The sequence below is a fragment of the Carcharodon carcharias genome, chromosome 17 (genome assembly GCF_017639515.1).
Source record: "Carcharodon carcharias isolate sCarCar2 chromosome 17, sCarCar2.pri, whole genome shotgun sequence".
NCBI classification, from domain to species: Eukaryota; Metazoa; Chordata; class Chondrichthyes; order Lamniformes; family Lamnidae; genus Carcharodon; species Carcharodon carcharias.
Window position 1 is genome coordinate 82,185,842 of NC_054483.1, and position 14,565 is coordinate 82,200,406.

At 42.6% G+C, this 14,565-nt stretch overlaps 1 protein-coding gene across 1 annotated transcript in view; it reads right to left on the reverse strand.

The window, feature by feature from the left end:
* Positions 1-22: 22 nt before the first annotated feature.
* LOC121289666 (putative pre-mRNA-splicing factor ATP-dependent RNA helicase DHX32) overlaps positions 23-14,565 on the reverse strand; it is a 52,301-nt gene continuing 37,758 nt past the window's right edge. The window contains exons 8-11 of the mRNA XM_041209292.1: positions 14,250-14,399; positions 13,875-14,056; positions 13,194-13,375; positions 23-336 (exon numbers count right to left, since the gene is read on the reverse strand). Coding sequence (XP_041065226.1) covers positions 141-336; positions 13,194-13,375; positions 13,875-14,056; positions 14,250-14,399 — 710 coding nt within the window. The 3' untranslated portion in view covers positions 23-140. The remainder of the gene's footprint in view (positions 337-13,193; positions 13,376-13,874; positions 14,057-14,249; positions 14,400-14,565) is intronic.

Sequence of the window (14,565 nt, forward strand, 5' to 3'; positions counted from 1 at the left end):
TTTAAACAGAATTAAAGTTTTCAAATCCCTGGAGAAGCTTTGTGACTTTACACCACAACGTGTAAACATGATAAGCTTTTTGGCCCATATTGTCTTTTGAATTATGTTTGCCCAGTCTTGAAATTGTGCAAGTTAGCCCATCATTGAATGGTACATCTGTCTTCATTCTGGTGGCTAATATCTTCTTCTGGTTTCTTGTTTTCTTTGCTGGATACATGCTGCTCCTCTCCATCTGTTGGCAGTTTTGAGAAGTGATCAATGATTTCCTGCAGGAGTTCCTTGCTCTCACTGGGGGGTAGGTTACTGAAGTAATATTGAGGAGCCAGCTGTACAAACCTGTAGAAAAAAATTTGCAAGTGTCAGATTAAAACCTGATGTACAACAAAACCACCTTGATGTGGCAATGTGTTTCAAAACTGCTTTGCTGCATCAAAATTTCTAGGGCCAAGTTGTTAGATAGAGATCCAGACAAAGAGCACAACCAGCTGTCTCTGACCCCCTCAGTCACTGACAACTACAACTATTTGGGTATATTGCCCAACCAGAAGAGAACTTTTAACATGAGCTCCCTCCAGGCACCAGAATCAAGGCTCTGTGCAGGACCCAAGGTCTTCCTGAGAGTCCAGATGATGTATTATGTGAACCATCTACAAAGCTTTGGATAGTATTGATGTGAATTAATCAAATGGCAAAACGGCTCCAGTGTCATGGGAAAAGAATAGTATAGTTTGACACTGAGTCACACAGGCCAAAAAGGCTCCTATTTTGTTTCTTGTCTCAAGGTTTCCAATTTTTAACCATATAATGAATAGGAAACCATGGGTAAGGGCTTAAAGTTAATTAGGACTCTTCCCAGTGCACCCCTGCCACCCCAAACATCTGAAAAATCATATGTAATACTTTTTAATTATTAATTTTTGGGATGTGGATGTCACTGGGTAGGCCAGTATTTATTACCCATCCCTAATTGCCCTTGAGAAGGTGGTGGTAAGCTGCCTACTTGAACCGATGCCATCCATGTGGTGTAGGTACACCCACAGTGTTGTTAGCGAGAGAGTTTCAGGATTTTGACCCAGTGACAGTGAAGAAACGGCGATATATTTCCCAGTCAGGGTAGTGAGTGGCTTGGAGGGGAACTTGCAGGTGGTGGTGTTCCCATGTTTATGCTGCCTTTTTCCTTCTAGATGGTAGCGGTTGTGGGTTTGGAAGTGCTGCCTAAGGAGCTTTGATGAGTTTCCACCGTGCATCTTATAGATGGTGCACGTGCTGCCACTGTCCGTTGGTGGTGGAGGGAGTGAATGTTTGTAGAAGAGGTGCTAATCCACTGGACTGCTTTTGCCCTGGATAGTGTCAAGCTTCTTGAGTGTTGTTGGCACTGCACTCATCCAGGCAAGTGAAGAATATTCCATCACACTCCTAACTTGTAGATGGTGGGCCGGCTTTGAAGAGTCAGGAGGTGAGTTACTCGCCACAGGATTCCTAGCCTCTGACTTGCCCTTGTAGCCACAGTATTTTTATGACTAGTCCAGTTCAGTTTCTGGTCAATGGTAACCTCCAGGATGTTGGTGATGGGGGGGATTCAGTGATGATAATGCCATTGAATGTCATGGGGTGATGGTTAGATTCTCTCTTGTTGGAGATGGTCATTGCCTGGCACTTGTGTGGTGCGAATGTTACATACCACTTCTCAGCCCAAGACCTGTCCAGGTCTTGCTGCATTTGACGTGGACAGCTTCATTATCTGAGAAGTCGCAAATGGTGCTAAGCATTGTGCAATCATCAGTGAACATCCCTTTTTCTGACATGATAGAAGTAAAGTCATTGATGAAGCAGCTGAAGATAGTTAGGCCTAGGACACTACCCTGAGGACCTCCTGCAGTGATGTCTGGGAAGAGTGTCCTGCAGTCAACATCTTGGTGAAGCAGTCTGGGAAGAGTGTCTTGAGTCAGTTCTTGTTGAAAATAACAAGAGTGACAATTCAAGACAGCTTGAGAGAGCGGTGGAGAGATCAGAACTAGCGCGAGTGCAGGGAAGCTTCAAAAAGTGCGTCAGCACAAAGATGAGAGCTGATTGGTGAGTAGTGGGTAAGTGTTTTTCTCCAGTTTAAAATAGATTAAGCTAAGGAAAAGTAAGAGTTCTAATTTTTATTTAAAGTACATAAATAATATAACTTTTTTACTGCATTTAACTTAAACTAAGGGTTTTTTTTCAACCTGAGGCATGGCAGGGTAGCTCAGTCCCGTGTCATGTGCCGCCTGCACCGTGTGGGAAATCCTAGGTGCTCCTTGCACTCTGACCGACCACGTGTGCAGGAAGTGCCACCAGCTGCAGTTACTTGAGCTCTGTGTTTTGGAGCTTGAGCGGCAGCTGGAGGCACTAAGGTGCAGCTGTGAGACTGAGTTTCGTGGATAGCATGTTTTTAGATGTGGTCATCCCACAGCTTACGAAAGCACAAACAGAGAGGGAATGGGTGACCATCAGTCAGAAGAAAGGCATCGGGTAGGTAGTCAGGAAATCCCCAGGGTGCACTTCACTCGAGAACCGTTTTTCTGTGTTGGAAAGCGGTGAGAGTGATGCTTCCTCTGGGGAATGCAGCCATGCTCATGGCATTGTGAGTGGCTCAGCTGCGCGGGGAAAGGGGGAGGGGGGAAAGAGGAGAAGGGCAACAGTGGTAGGAGACTCAATAGTAAGGGGAACAGACAGGCGTTTCTGCGGCAGTAGACGTGACTCCAGGATGGTATGTTGCCTCCCTGGTCCCAAGATCAAGGATGTCACTGAATGGCTGCAGGGCATTCTAAAGGGGGAGGGCAAACAGACAGATTGTGGTACACATTGGTACCAACGACATAGGTGGAAAGAGGAATGAGGTCCTGCAAGCAGAATTTAGGGAGCTTGGAAACATTAAAAAACAGGACCTCCAAAGGTAGTAATCTCTGGATTACTTCTGGCGCCCTGCTCTAGTGAGTATAGAAATAGGAGGTTAGTCCGGATGAATGTGTGGCTGGAGAGATGATGAAGGAGGGAGGGCTTTAGATTTCTGGGACATTGGGACCGTTTCTGGGGGTGGTGGGACCTGTACAAGGCGGACGGGTCGCACCTGAACCGGAATGGGACCAACATCCTTACGGGAAGGTTTGCTAGTGCTGTTGGGGAGAGTTCAAACTAACTTGGCAGGGGGGTGGGATCCTGAGAGGAGGTTCAGCAGGGCCAGAGATGCACAGCCAAAATTAGAGAGAGCAAGTGAGTCTGGAAGGCATAGAAATGATAGGCCAGTTAAGGCACAAAGGAGTTTGGCACAGTTGGATGCAAGGAATCTGACGAATAAGGCAGATGAGTTGAGGGCACAAATTAGCACATGGACGTATGATGTCATTGCTGTCACAGGGACATGGTTGAGAAAGGGGCAGGATTGGCAACTCAATATTCCAGGATATAGGGTCTTCAGGCGAGACAGGGAAGGAGGTAAAAGAGGAGAGGTTATCGGAATATTGATCAAGGAATCAATTACAGCAGTAAGGAGGGATGACATCTTAGAAGGCCCCTCAAATTAAGCCATATGGGTAGAACAGCAAAACAAAAAAGGAGCAATCACATTGCTGAGAGTGTACTATAGGCCCCCAAACAATCAGAGAAATAGAAGAGCAGATATGTAAGCAAATTTCAGAGAAAATAATAGGGTAGTAATAGTGGGGGATTTCAACTTCCCCAACATTAACTGGGTTACTCAGTGTGATAGGTTTAGAGGGAGCGGAATTCTTAGAATGCACCCAGGAGATCTTTTTAAGCCAGTACGTAGAAGGTGCTACAAGAGAGTGGGCAGTCCTGGACTTAATTTTAGGGAATGAAGCTGGGCAAGTGGTAGAGTTATCGCTGGGAGAGCATTTTGCAGATAATGATCATAATTCTGTTAGGTTCAGGGTTGTTATGGAAAAGGACAAGAATGGGCCAGAAATCAGAGCTCTAAATTGGGGGAAGGCCGATTTTAATAAGATCAGATATGATTTGGCCAAGAGTGGACTGGGAGCAGCTACGTTTAGGTAAATCTGCGTCAGAGCAATGGGACTCATTCAAGAAGGAAATAGGGAGAGTACAGGGCCAACATATTCCAGTAAAGACAAAGGGTGGGACCAACAAATCCAGGGAACACTGGATGTCGAGGGATATACAGGATTGGATAATGAGAAAAAGGGAGGCTTATGGCAGATACCGAGGGCTCAAAACAATAGAAGCCCTAGAGGAGTATAGGATGTGTAGAGGGGAACTTAAGAAGTAAGTTAGGAGAGCAAAAATGGGCCATGAAAAAACATTGGCAGGTAAAATAAAGAAAATCCAGAGTTATTTTACAAGTACATTAACAGTAAGAGGAAACTAGGGAAAGAGTAGGCCCATTAAGGACCATAGTGGTAAATTGTGTGTGGAGCCGGAAGACATAGAATGAATACTTTGTGTCGGTGTTCACAAGTGAGAGGGACAACGCGGGTTTGGAAATCAGGCAGAATGACTGTGGTGTAGTTAAAGAAATCAGCATAGAAAGGGAGGAAGTTCTAAGTGGTCTGGCAGGGTTCAAAGTTGATAAATCTCCAGACCCTAATGAAATATATCCCATGCTGTTGAGTGAGGAAAGGGAGAAGATATCAGGAGAGCTGGCAATAATTTTCAATACCTCTCTGGCCACAGGAGAGGTGCCAGAGGACTGGAGGACAGCCAATGTAGTACCGTTATTCAAGAAGGGAGGAAGGGATAAACTACAGGCCAACTACAGGATAAACTAGTAACTTCGGTAGTCGGAAAACTATTGGAAGCAATTCTGAGGGACAGAATTAATCTACACTTGGAGAGGCAGGAATTAATCAAAGACAGTCAGCATAGTTTTGTTAAGGGGAGGTCATGTCTGACCAATTTGATCGAATTTTTCAAAGAGGTGACCAGGTGTGTAGATGAGGGCAATGCATTTGATATAGTCTACTTGGACTTCAGCAAGGCTTTCGATAAGGTCCCGCATGGGAGACTGATAATAAAGGTAAGAGCCCATGGAATGCAAGGCAATTTGGCAAATTGGATCCAGGATTGGCTGAGTGGCAGAAAGCAGAGGCTGATGGTCAAGGGATGTTTTTGTGACTGGATGCCTGTGTCCAGTGGGGTTCCACAGGGATCAGTGTTGGGTCCCTTGCTGTTTGTGGTATATATAAACTATTTAGATTTGAATGTAGGAGGGTTGATCAGTAAGTTCGCGGATAACACGAAAATTGTTGGAGTGGTAAATAGGAGGATAGCCTTAGATTACAGGAGGATATAGATGGGCTGATCAGTGGCAAATGGGATTTAATCTGGCTAAGTGTGAGGTGATGCAATTGGGCAGGACAAACAAAGCACGGGAGTAGGACCCTGGGAATTACCAAGCATCAGAGGGACCTTGGTGTGCCTGTCTACCGGTCCCTTAAGGTAGCGGGACAGGTAGATAAGGAGGTTAAGAAGGCATATGGGATACTTGCCTTTATTAGCCAAGGCATAGAATATAAGAGCAGAGAGGTTATGCTGGAACTGTATAAAACACTGGTTAGGCCACAGCTAGAGTATTGCGTGCAGTTCTGGAATCCGCATTATAGGAAGGATGTGATTGCACTGGAGAGAGTGCAGAGGAGATTTACCAGGATGTTGCCTGGGCTGGAGAGTTTTAGTTTTGAGGAGAGGTTGAATAGACTGGGGTTATTTTCCCTGGAGCAGAGGAGATTGAGGGGGGTCATGATTGAGGTATATAAAATTATGAGGGGCATAGATAGATTAGACAGGAAGGAACTTTTCCCCTTGGTGGAGGGATCAATAACCAGGGGGCATAGATTTAAGGTAAGGGGCAGAAGGGTTAGAGGGGATGCGAGGAAGAATTTTTTCACCCAGAGGGTGGTGGGAATCTGGAACTCACTGCCTGAAAGGGTGGTGGAGGCAGAAATCCTAATAACATTTAAGTAGTATTTGATTCTGCACTTGCGATCCCATGGCATACAAGACTATGGGCCTAGTGCTGGAAAATGGGATTAGAATAGTTAGGTACTTGTTTGACTGGCACAGACGCGATGGGCTAAAGGGCCTTTTTCTGTGCTGTAGACCGCTATGACTCTATGTCCTGGGCCTGAGATGACTGACCTCCAACAACCACAACCATCTTCCTTTATGCTAGGTATGACTCCAACCAGTGGAGAGTTTTCCCCCTGATTCCCATTGACTCCAGTTTTGCTAGGGCTCCTTGATGCCACATTCCGTCAAATGTGCTGTGATTTCAAGGGCAGTCACACTCACTTCACCTCTAGAGTTCAGGTCTTTTGTGCATGTTTGAACCAAAGCTGTATCGAGGTCAGAAGCTGAGTGACCCTGGCGGAGCCCAAACTGAGCGTTGGTGAGCAAGTTATTGCTAAGCAAGTGCCACTTGATAGCACCATTGATGACCCCTTCCATCACTTTACTGATGATCAAGAGTAGGCTGATGGGGCAGTAATTGGCTAGATTGGATTTGTCCTGCTTTTTGTGTACAGGACGTACCTGGACAATTTTCCACATCGCTGAGTAGATGCTAGTGTTGTAGCTGTACTGGAACAGCTTGGCTAGGGGCATGGCAAGTTCTGGAGCACAAGTCTTCAGTGCTCTTGCTGGAATATTGTCAGGGCCCATAGTCTTTGTAGTATCCAGTGCCTTTAACTGTTCCTTGATATCAAGTGGAGTGAATCCAGTTGGCTGAAAACCGGCATCTATAATGCTGGGGACCTCCGGAGGAGGCCGAGATGGATCATTCACTTGGCACTTTTGGCTGAAGATTGTTGCGAATGTTTCAGCCTTCACTTTTGCACTGATGTGCTGGGCTCCTCCATCATTGAGGATAGGGATATTTATGGAGCCCCCTCCTCCTCCAGCAACTTGGGATGATGTTTGTTGCTATAATGCAACAGAGACTACACTTCAAAAGTACTTCATTAATGGTAAATTGCTTTGAGATGTCCAGTGGTCATGTACAGTGCTATCTAATTGCATGTCTGTCTTTCTTGCTTTCTTTCTATGCTTAATGAGGAGTTTTGATGGAGGGTTGGTAACTAGAAGACACAAATTTAAGGTAATTGGCAACTGAACCAGAGGTGAGATGAATTTTTTAAAACACAGGTATTTTGGTCTGGAATGCACTGCCTCAAAGTACTAAAAGTGAAAAATTTTCAGGGGAGTGGACTAATTGGATAGTTCTTTCAGAGATGGGTTGAATTGCCTCCTGTGTGGTATAATTCTGTGAGAAAACTCAACTTAGACTTCCTCCATACGCACCATAACACTGCACATACTTACTGTTTGTCACCTCAGACACAAGCAGTCTGTGCCAATGTACAGCAAGGGTTGGAAAATATCCAGGCTTGGGCTGATAAGTAACAAGTAACATTCACAACACACAAGTGCCAGGCAATGACCTCAGAATGGCGAGGTGATAAATCCCCTACACATTAGGCAGATGACTAAATTCCAAAACATGAATTAAAGGCCTTAAATGTTGTAGCTAAATTTAGATTTTTCAAGCAAAGAATGGAACTATGCTTTTTTGACTGATCAGTCACAGAACACGATAAACATGTGGCAAAAATAAGCCATTGGAAATGAGAGGTTGCGTAGAGTCAACACCTAGGGCCTGTCTTATGAGGATCAGAAAGGCCCTGTTAAGTTATGGAACATGCTAGAGGATCAGCTTCATGTAAAAGTGAACTTCAGGATTCACCGTTTGGAGCTGATTGCCTACACACAGCAGCCACTAGAACCAATTTATCAGTTCTTCAGGTGCCGTGATAAGGGCAAGGACTGCGATTCCTCATTAAATAAGGAGACCAAAACTAGACACTATTCAAGATGTGGTCTCACAAATGCCCTGTATAACTGAAATAATGTCCTTACTATCTATCACAAAAAACTCAACATGTCTGACAGCATCTGTGGAGAGAAAGACAGAGTTAATGTTTCGAGCCCTTATGGCTCTTCAGAGCTCTGAAGAAGAGTCATACGGACTTGAAACGTTAATTCTGTCTTCCTCTTCATAGGTGCTGTCAGACCTGCTGAGTTTTTCAAGCATTTTTTGCTTTTGTTTCAGATTTCCAGCATCTGCAGTATTTTGCCTTTATCCTTACTATTATGTTCAATTCCTCTTATAATAAAGGATAGCATTTCCATTTGCTGCCTTAATTACTTGCTGTACCCGCATACTAATTTTTTGTGACTCATTGACTAGATCCCTCTGCTCGGAATTTTGCAGCCATTCTGTTTAAGTATTACTCTGATTTTTTTTATGTGAACAACTTCACATTTTCCTACATTATAGATTTTTGCCCACTCACTCACCCTATCTATGTCCATTGCAACCTCCTTATGTCCTCTTCACAACATACATTCCTGCCTATCTTTTTTCATCTGCAAATCTAGCTATCATGCCTTCACTTGCCTCATCTAAGTCATTGATGTAAATTGTAAAAAGTTGAGGCCCCAGCACAGACCCCTGCAGGATTCCACTCATCACATCCTTCCAATCAAAAAAAGACCCATTTATACATACCCTGTTTTCTGCCAGCCAGCCAATCTTCTTTACATGCTAATATGTTACCCCCTATAGCATGAGCTTTTATTTTCTGCAATAACCTTTGATGTGGCACCTTATCAAATGCCTTCTTGATACCCAAGTTCAGCACATTCACAGGCTGCCCCTTATCCACAGTGCATGTTACTCCTTCAAAGGGCTCCAATAAATTGGTTAAACATGATTTCCCTTTCACAAAACCATGCGGACTCTTTGCGATTACCTTGAGTTTCTCTAAGTGTCCAGCTATAACCTCCTTAATGATAGGTTCTAACAATTTTCCCATAACAGACGTCAAGCTAACTGGCCTATAGTTTCCCATTTTCTGCTTTCCTCCCTCCTTGAATAGAAGGGTTACATTTGCTTCTTTCCAGTCTGATGGAATCTTTCCGGAGTATAGCAAATTTTGGAAAATTACCACCAGTGCACCTACTAACTCATTAGCCACCTCTTTTAAGACCCTATGGTGAATTCCCATCAAGACCCAGAGACTTGTCAGCCCGCAGCTCCATCCGCTTGCTCAGTACCACTTCCCTAGTGATTGTAATTTCACCAAGTTTTCCCTCTCCCTTATACCTCCTGATTTACAGCCAATACTGGAATATTTTTTGTATCCTCTATAATGAAGACGGAAGCAAAATATTTGTTCAATTTATCCGCCATTTCCTTATTATCTACTGTCAATCTCTAGAGGACCAACACTCACTTTACTTACTCTTTTCATGTTGAAATACCTGTAGAAACTCTAGCTATCGGTTTTCACATTTCTAGCTAACTTTCACATATACTCTAATTTCTTTCTTCTCATTAACCTTTTAGTCATTCTCTGCCATTGTTTATATTCTAAATAATCATCTGACCTGCCACTTTATACAGTTATATGCTTTATCCTTAAGTTTGCTGTTTTCCTTAACTTCTTTAGTTAACCAAGGATGGTGGGGGGCCCTCTTATAATTTTTCTCTGTAGTAGGAATATACTTATTCGGAGTATTCTGAAATATCCTTTTTAAATGTATGCCACTACTTCTCTATTGATCTATCCCCTAGCCTCGTATCCCGGTTCACTTCAGTTAGCTCAGCTTTCATGCCCACATAGTTGCCCATATTTAAGTTTAAAATGCTCGTCTTTGACCCACTCTTCTCCCTTTCAAACTGGATGTTAAATTCAATCATATTGTGGTCGCTGCTACCTGGAGTGCCTTCACTCTAAGGTCATTAATTAATCCTGTCAGATTACATAATACAAATCTAATATGCTGTCTGGTTGGTTCCAAAAAATGCTGTTGTAAAAGACTCTCAAAAACATTCTATGAACTCCCCATTCAGGCTACTACTGTCAATCTGATTTTTCCAGTTTATATGTAGATTAAAATCATCCATGACTATTGCTGTCCCTTTATCACAAGCACCCAATATTTCTTCTTGCATATTATGTCCTACTTTGTGGTTACTGTTAGGAGACCTGTAGACCACTCCCACTAGTGAATTATTTCCCCTACTATTCCTCATCTACACCCAAACCAATTCTACGCCCTGATCTTCTGAATTAAGGTCATCTCTATTACACCAATGTCATCCTTAATCAACAGTGCTACCCATCCACCGTTACCTAGCTTCCTATTCTTCTTGAGTATCATATACCCCTCAATATTCAGGACCCAATCCTTGTCATTCTACAGCCTCTGTAATAGCATGTCTCTAATGGCTATCAGATCATGTTTATTTATTTCAACATACACTATCAATCACATACTTTGTTATAAATGCTATATGCATTCAGATACAGAGCCTTTAGTTTTGTCTTTTTGTTAACTTTGCAATATCTAGTCTTAACTACTGGTGTATTCTTACATTTTATCTCTCTGTCTATTCCTGCTATTCTATGACACTCATTTCCCATATTACTGTTACGGTCTCCTGCTTTGGATCTACCCCTTGATTTGCCACATTGACCCAAGCTTGATTCCTCACACCCCCCCACCCCTTGTTTAGTCTAAAGCCTTTTCTCCTTCCCTAGTTACGCAATCCGCAAGAACAGTCGTCCTAGCACGGTTCAAGTGTAGACCTTCCCACCAGCACAGCCCCCACTTTCCCCAGTACTGGTGCCAGCACCCCATGAACCAAAACCCACATTTCCCACACTAGTCTTTGAGCCACACATTCATCTCTCTAACCTTATTTGCCCTATGCCAATTTGCACATGGCACAGATAATAATCCAGAGATTACTACCTTTGAGGTTCTGCTTCTTAATTTAATATCTAGCTTCTCATACTGACTATGCAGAACCTCCTTCCTTGTCCTATCTATGTCATTAGTATGGAGGCAAAAAGTTTTTTTTATAAAGGTTCAACATAATTTTCTTACTTTTGCACTCTATGCCTCTATAAATCCCATGATTTCATGTGCCTTTTTAACCGTTTTCTCAATCTTCCTGGTCATCTTTAACGATTTGTGCACATGTACTCACTTTTCTCTTTGTTCCTGCATTTTTAGAATTGTATTCTTTATTTAACATTGCCTGTCTTCCTTCCTCTTAGCAAAATGTATCATTTCACACTTCTCTGTCATCTGTCTGGCCATTCCACCAGCCTATCTCTTCAATCTCTCAAACTTTTCCTCACAATACTTCCAAGTTTTGTCATCTGCAAATTTTGAAATTGTGCCACGCACACCCAAGTCGAGGTTATTCTTGAAGATCTTGAATATGTTGGAAAGCTGGGATATGATAGTGATAACAGGAAGCACAGAATTTTTGTGGGTAGAGAAGCTAGCTCTGGCATTTTAAATTAACTGAGGATGTTAGAAAAGTTTTGCAGAATTCTCCATTTGATAAAGTCAGAAAATAGAGTTTCAGTGGCATAGGGGAAAATATGGGGTTGGAGATAAGGAATCTCAAGTTTTTGGTAACTGGGAATGGTGGGGGATGATGGGTGGTTGGTGGGGGGAATGCGTGAGAACGAATCTCCATTAGGGTTGAGTAGTTCAAAGCTGTACATCTGACTATCCCACGCACATAAAATAGAAACAAAGCAAAAGGACTTGCTGGAGCTAAAGAAGATTAACTTAATATTAGGCAAAAGAAAATAGAGGAAATAGGGTCTCATTCTTGAAGTTGGAACAGGTAATTAATGACACAAATAGCCTTTGGGTCAATGGAGGAGGGGAGGAGTAAACCTGAGGGTTGAATTTAATGTGAGAGGCAGAAGTCCCACCGCCAGAGCTGAAAGTGTTAGGCAAGCCCACTTAGCTGGCAGCAGAATCCTGGGATAGCAATTGCCAGCAGCTGCCGGTTAAGCCACTGCTGCCAGAGCAAGATCCCACCCCTCTCCCCCAAAAGAGCTGCTGGCCCACCCGAAGGGCAGCCAACTCAGTCCCGCTGCTGCTAACAGTGTCCAGTGCTGAGGCCGCAGCTGTAAGGAGAAGGCATCTTACTGGCCACGGCAGGCGGTGTTATTGCTGCCATGCCCCACCTCCCTCCCTCTCAGAGCCCACTGGGGGGGCCACCAGGATTTATCTGGTGGTCTCCCCACACACCGGCGGCCCACACCTCCCCCCTGCGCCCTCCAATATGGGCAAAAAACCAAAGGAAGTGGGAAAGAGGCCCTTTATTCACCATTTAAATGGCTCAACTGAGCTCCTGTGGGAGGGGGAGGGGGAGGGGGTGGTGTGAAGACATAGGGCATGGCCTCAATGCCTTCCCATGCCATTTTGTCAGTCTTCTCACTTATCAGTGTGTTGCCAGGGGCTGTTAAAATTCAGCCTTGAGTATCAGTTACCAAAAAGAACAGACCGTGAAAGATGTTGCAGTGGACTACAGCCATAGCAGCAGAAGGCATTGGAGAAGGAGAAGCAATACAACAGATAAAGAAAGAATGCAAACCATAGATGGAGTGACTATTTCAAAGGCAATAGAGATGTTTAGCAGAGGTCACATTAATGCAAGGCTTACGACTTTGATTAGTTTCATTGTCACTAAGGGCAGCTACATTGAAAATTGAGTATATTTATAAAGCAGCAATTGAAACTTTGGATAGAAGGGGAAGGTTGAAGAGTCATAGTTGGAAAAAATGGAGAAACTGATTTTTTTTTGTTGAAATGGTCAAGAGGTACCGGTGCCATTGGCATGACAATGTATAAAGAATGGTCTAGAAATCAAGTTAATGGGAGAGGAATGTTTAGAGATGTGACATCCTTTAATTTGGATTGCTAATTATCTGACAAAGGATGTCAAGCTCTTGAGAGTAGGAAGCAGATATTATAACGGTAAGGAAGTCATGGTTAAATGTGAAATCATGATTCTGCTATGGGTATTTCTCACCATTATTGTTCAAAATGACATTCTATCAGCAGAAAACCAAGAAACCTTTGTTCTGAGGTAGTAATGCATCTTGAGGTTGAGGGGATAGTGATAAGCCATTCCAGCTTTGCTGTTAGGTTTTAATTCCTTTCAAACCCTTGATAATGCAAGTTAACCAATGCAACTAAATAGCAAAATTACTATCTGAAGGCACTGCAGATGCAAAATATTCAATTACGCATGTATATAATCACGGTTTTTAACAGTACTGTTTGGACTCAGAAGAAATTTATTTTGCACTTACATTTCAGGTGACACATCTGAAACAATCCTGATGCAGTTGTTCTCAGATATTGTAAATTCATGGAACAAAACCCATTCTGGTTTTAATTTTGTGGAACAGTAGCTTGAAAAAGGATGCAGTTGTGCTACATGTTTGTGTGTCAGCATGACGTAGTTTCCTAATCCATCAACATCTCGGGCAGTCTAGAAATAGGAATGTTACACTGATCTAATTACAGTTTCTACAATTGTGAACTGTAGAATCAAAAATCCCTATAGCATTAAATGTAATGTGCAAATAAAGTAATGCATTTCCAATCTATAGTTTCTGTCATGGGAAGATTCTTACTTCAATTCTCAAACATAGCCAATTTGCACCCCGAAGTTGAGCAGTATTCAAAGCCATTTAATAAGAGGAATTTGGCCATTTATTGATCGGGCTTTTAGGAGGAAACTAAACAGTTGATAAGCTGCATCGCAATGTACAGCAAATGGACTGAAACCAAAAGTACATGAATCAAGTTGCAAAAGTCCAGAGGGAAATACAAACTCTTGCTATAGTCCTTAACTATTTGAGTGGACCTGTACATCACATTGCCACTCCTCACAATGCTACCCAGTACTTTTAAAGATAAAATCCCAATTCAGAAGTCAGAAATACAGTTACAAAATGATGATGAAAAATGTTTCCAAAAATCTTTACCTGCATGAAATAACCAGACAACAAAGCTCTTTTCACATTTAATGAATTCTTGTGTGTGCCAAAAGCAGGTTTTGAAATGGGTAGCTCAATGCGCTGCATAATGTCCAGTAGATCAGCTCGGATGGAATCTGCTGTCCTCAGAGCCGAACAATTCAAAAAATTGTCATGGCACCACTTCTCATCTTCACAGACTGCACAAGATTAAAACCAAATCCATTTGAACACTGGGTTGTTTGTGTTTTTTTAAAGAGTAATCATAACAGAAGATGGCTGGGGGACTCAAGCCAATCATATCAAAATAATTTCTTCAATATGCAAAATAAGCATTTTTTAAAAACTGGGAACCCTCTTCCTTCTATTTTCAAGTTTACTTACATTGATTTGATGAGGTCAGCTGGTTCTGCTTGAATGCACTGTAAACATTTATGAGGGCAAAGTGATCACCCTCTGGATGCATGAATTTCCTCCGACAGCTGCTTGCAACTTCCTCTGAACCAGGAGACGGATCCAAGAAACAAAAGGGAGCTTTACAAAAGAGTAAATACAGGAAATAATTATAGCAGTTGCTTTTTGGTGCAGTATGTCATTTTGTTATGTTAATGGCTCTGTTGAAGTACATAGAGGCTGTATTTAAATTTTTCAAGAGTGTATTTAAATAGTTTTCAAAATTTTAAAATACATTGCATGAATG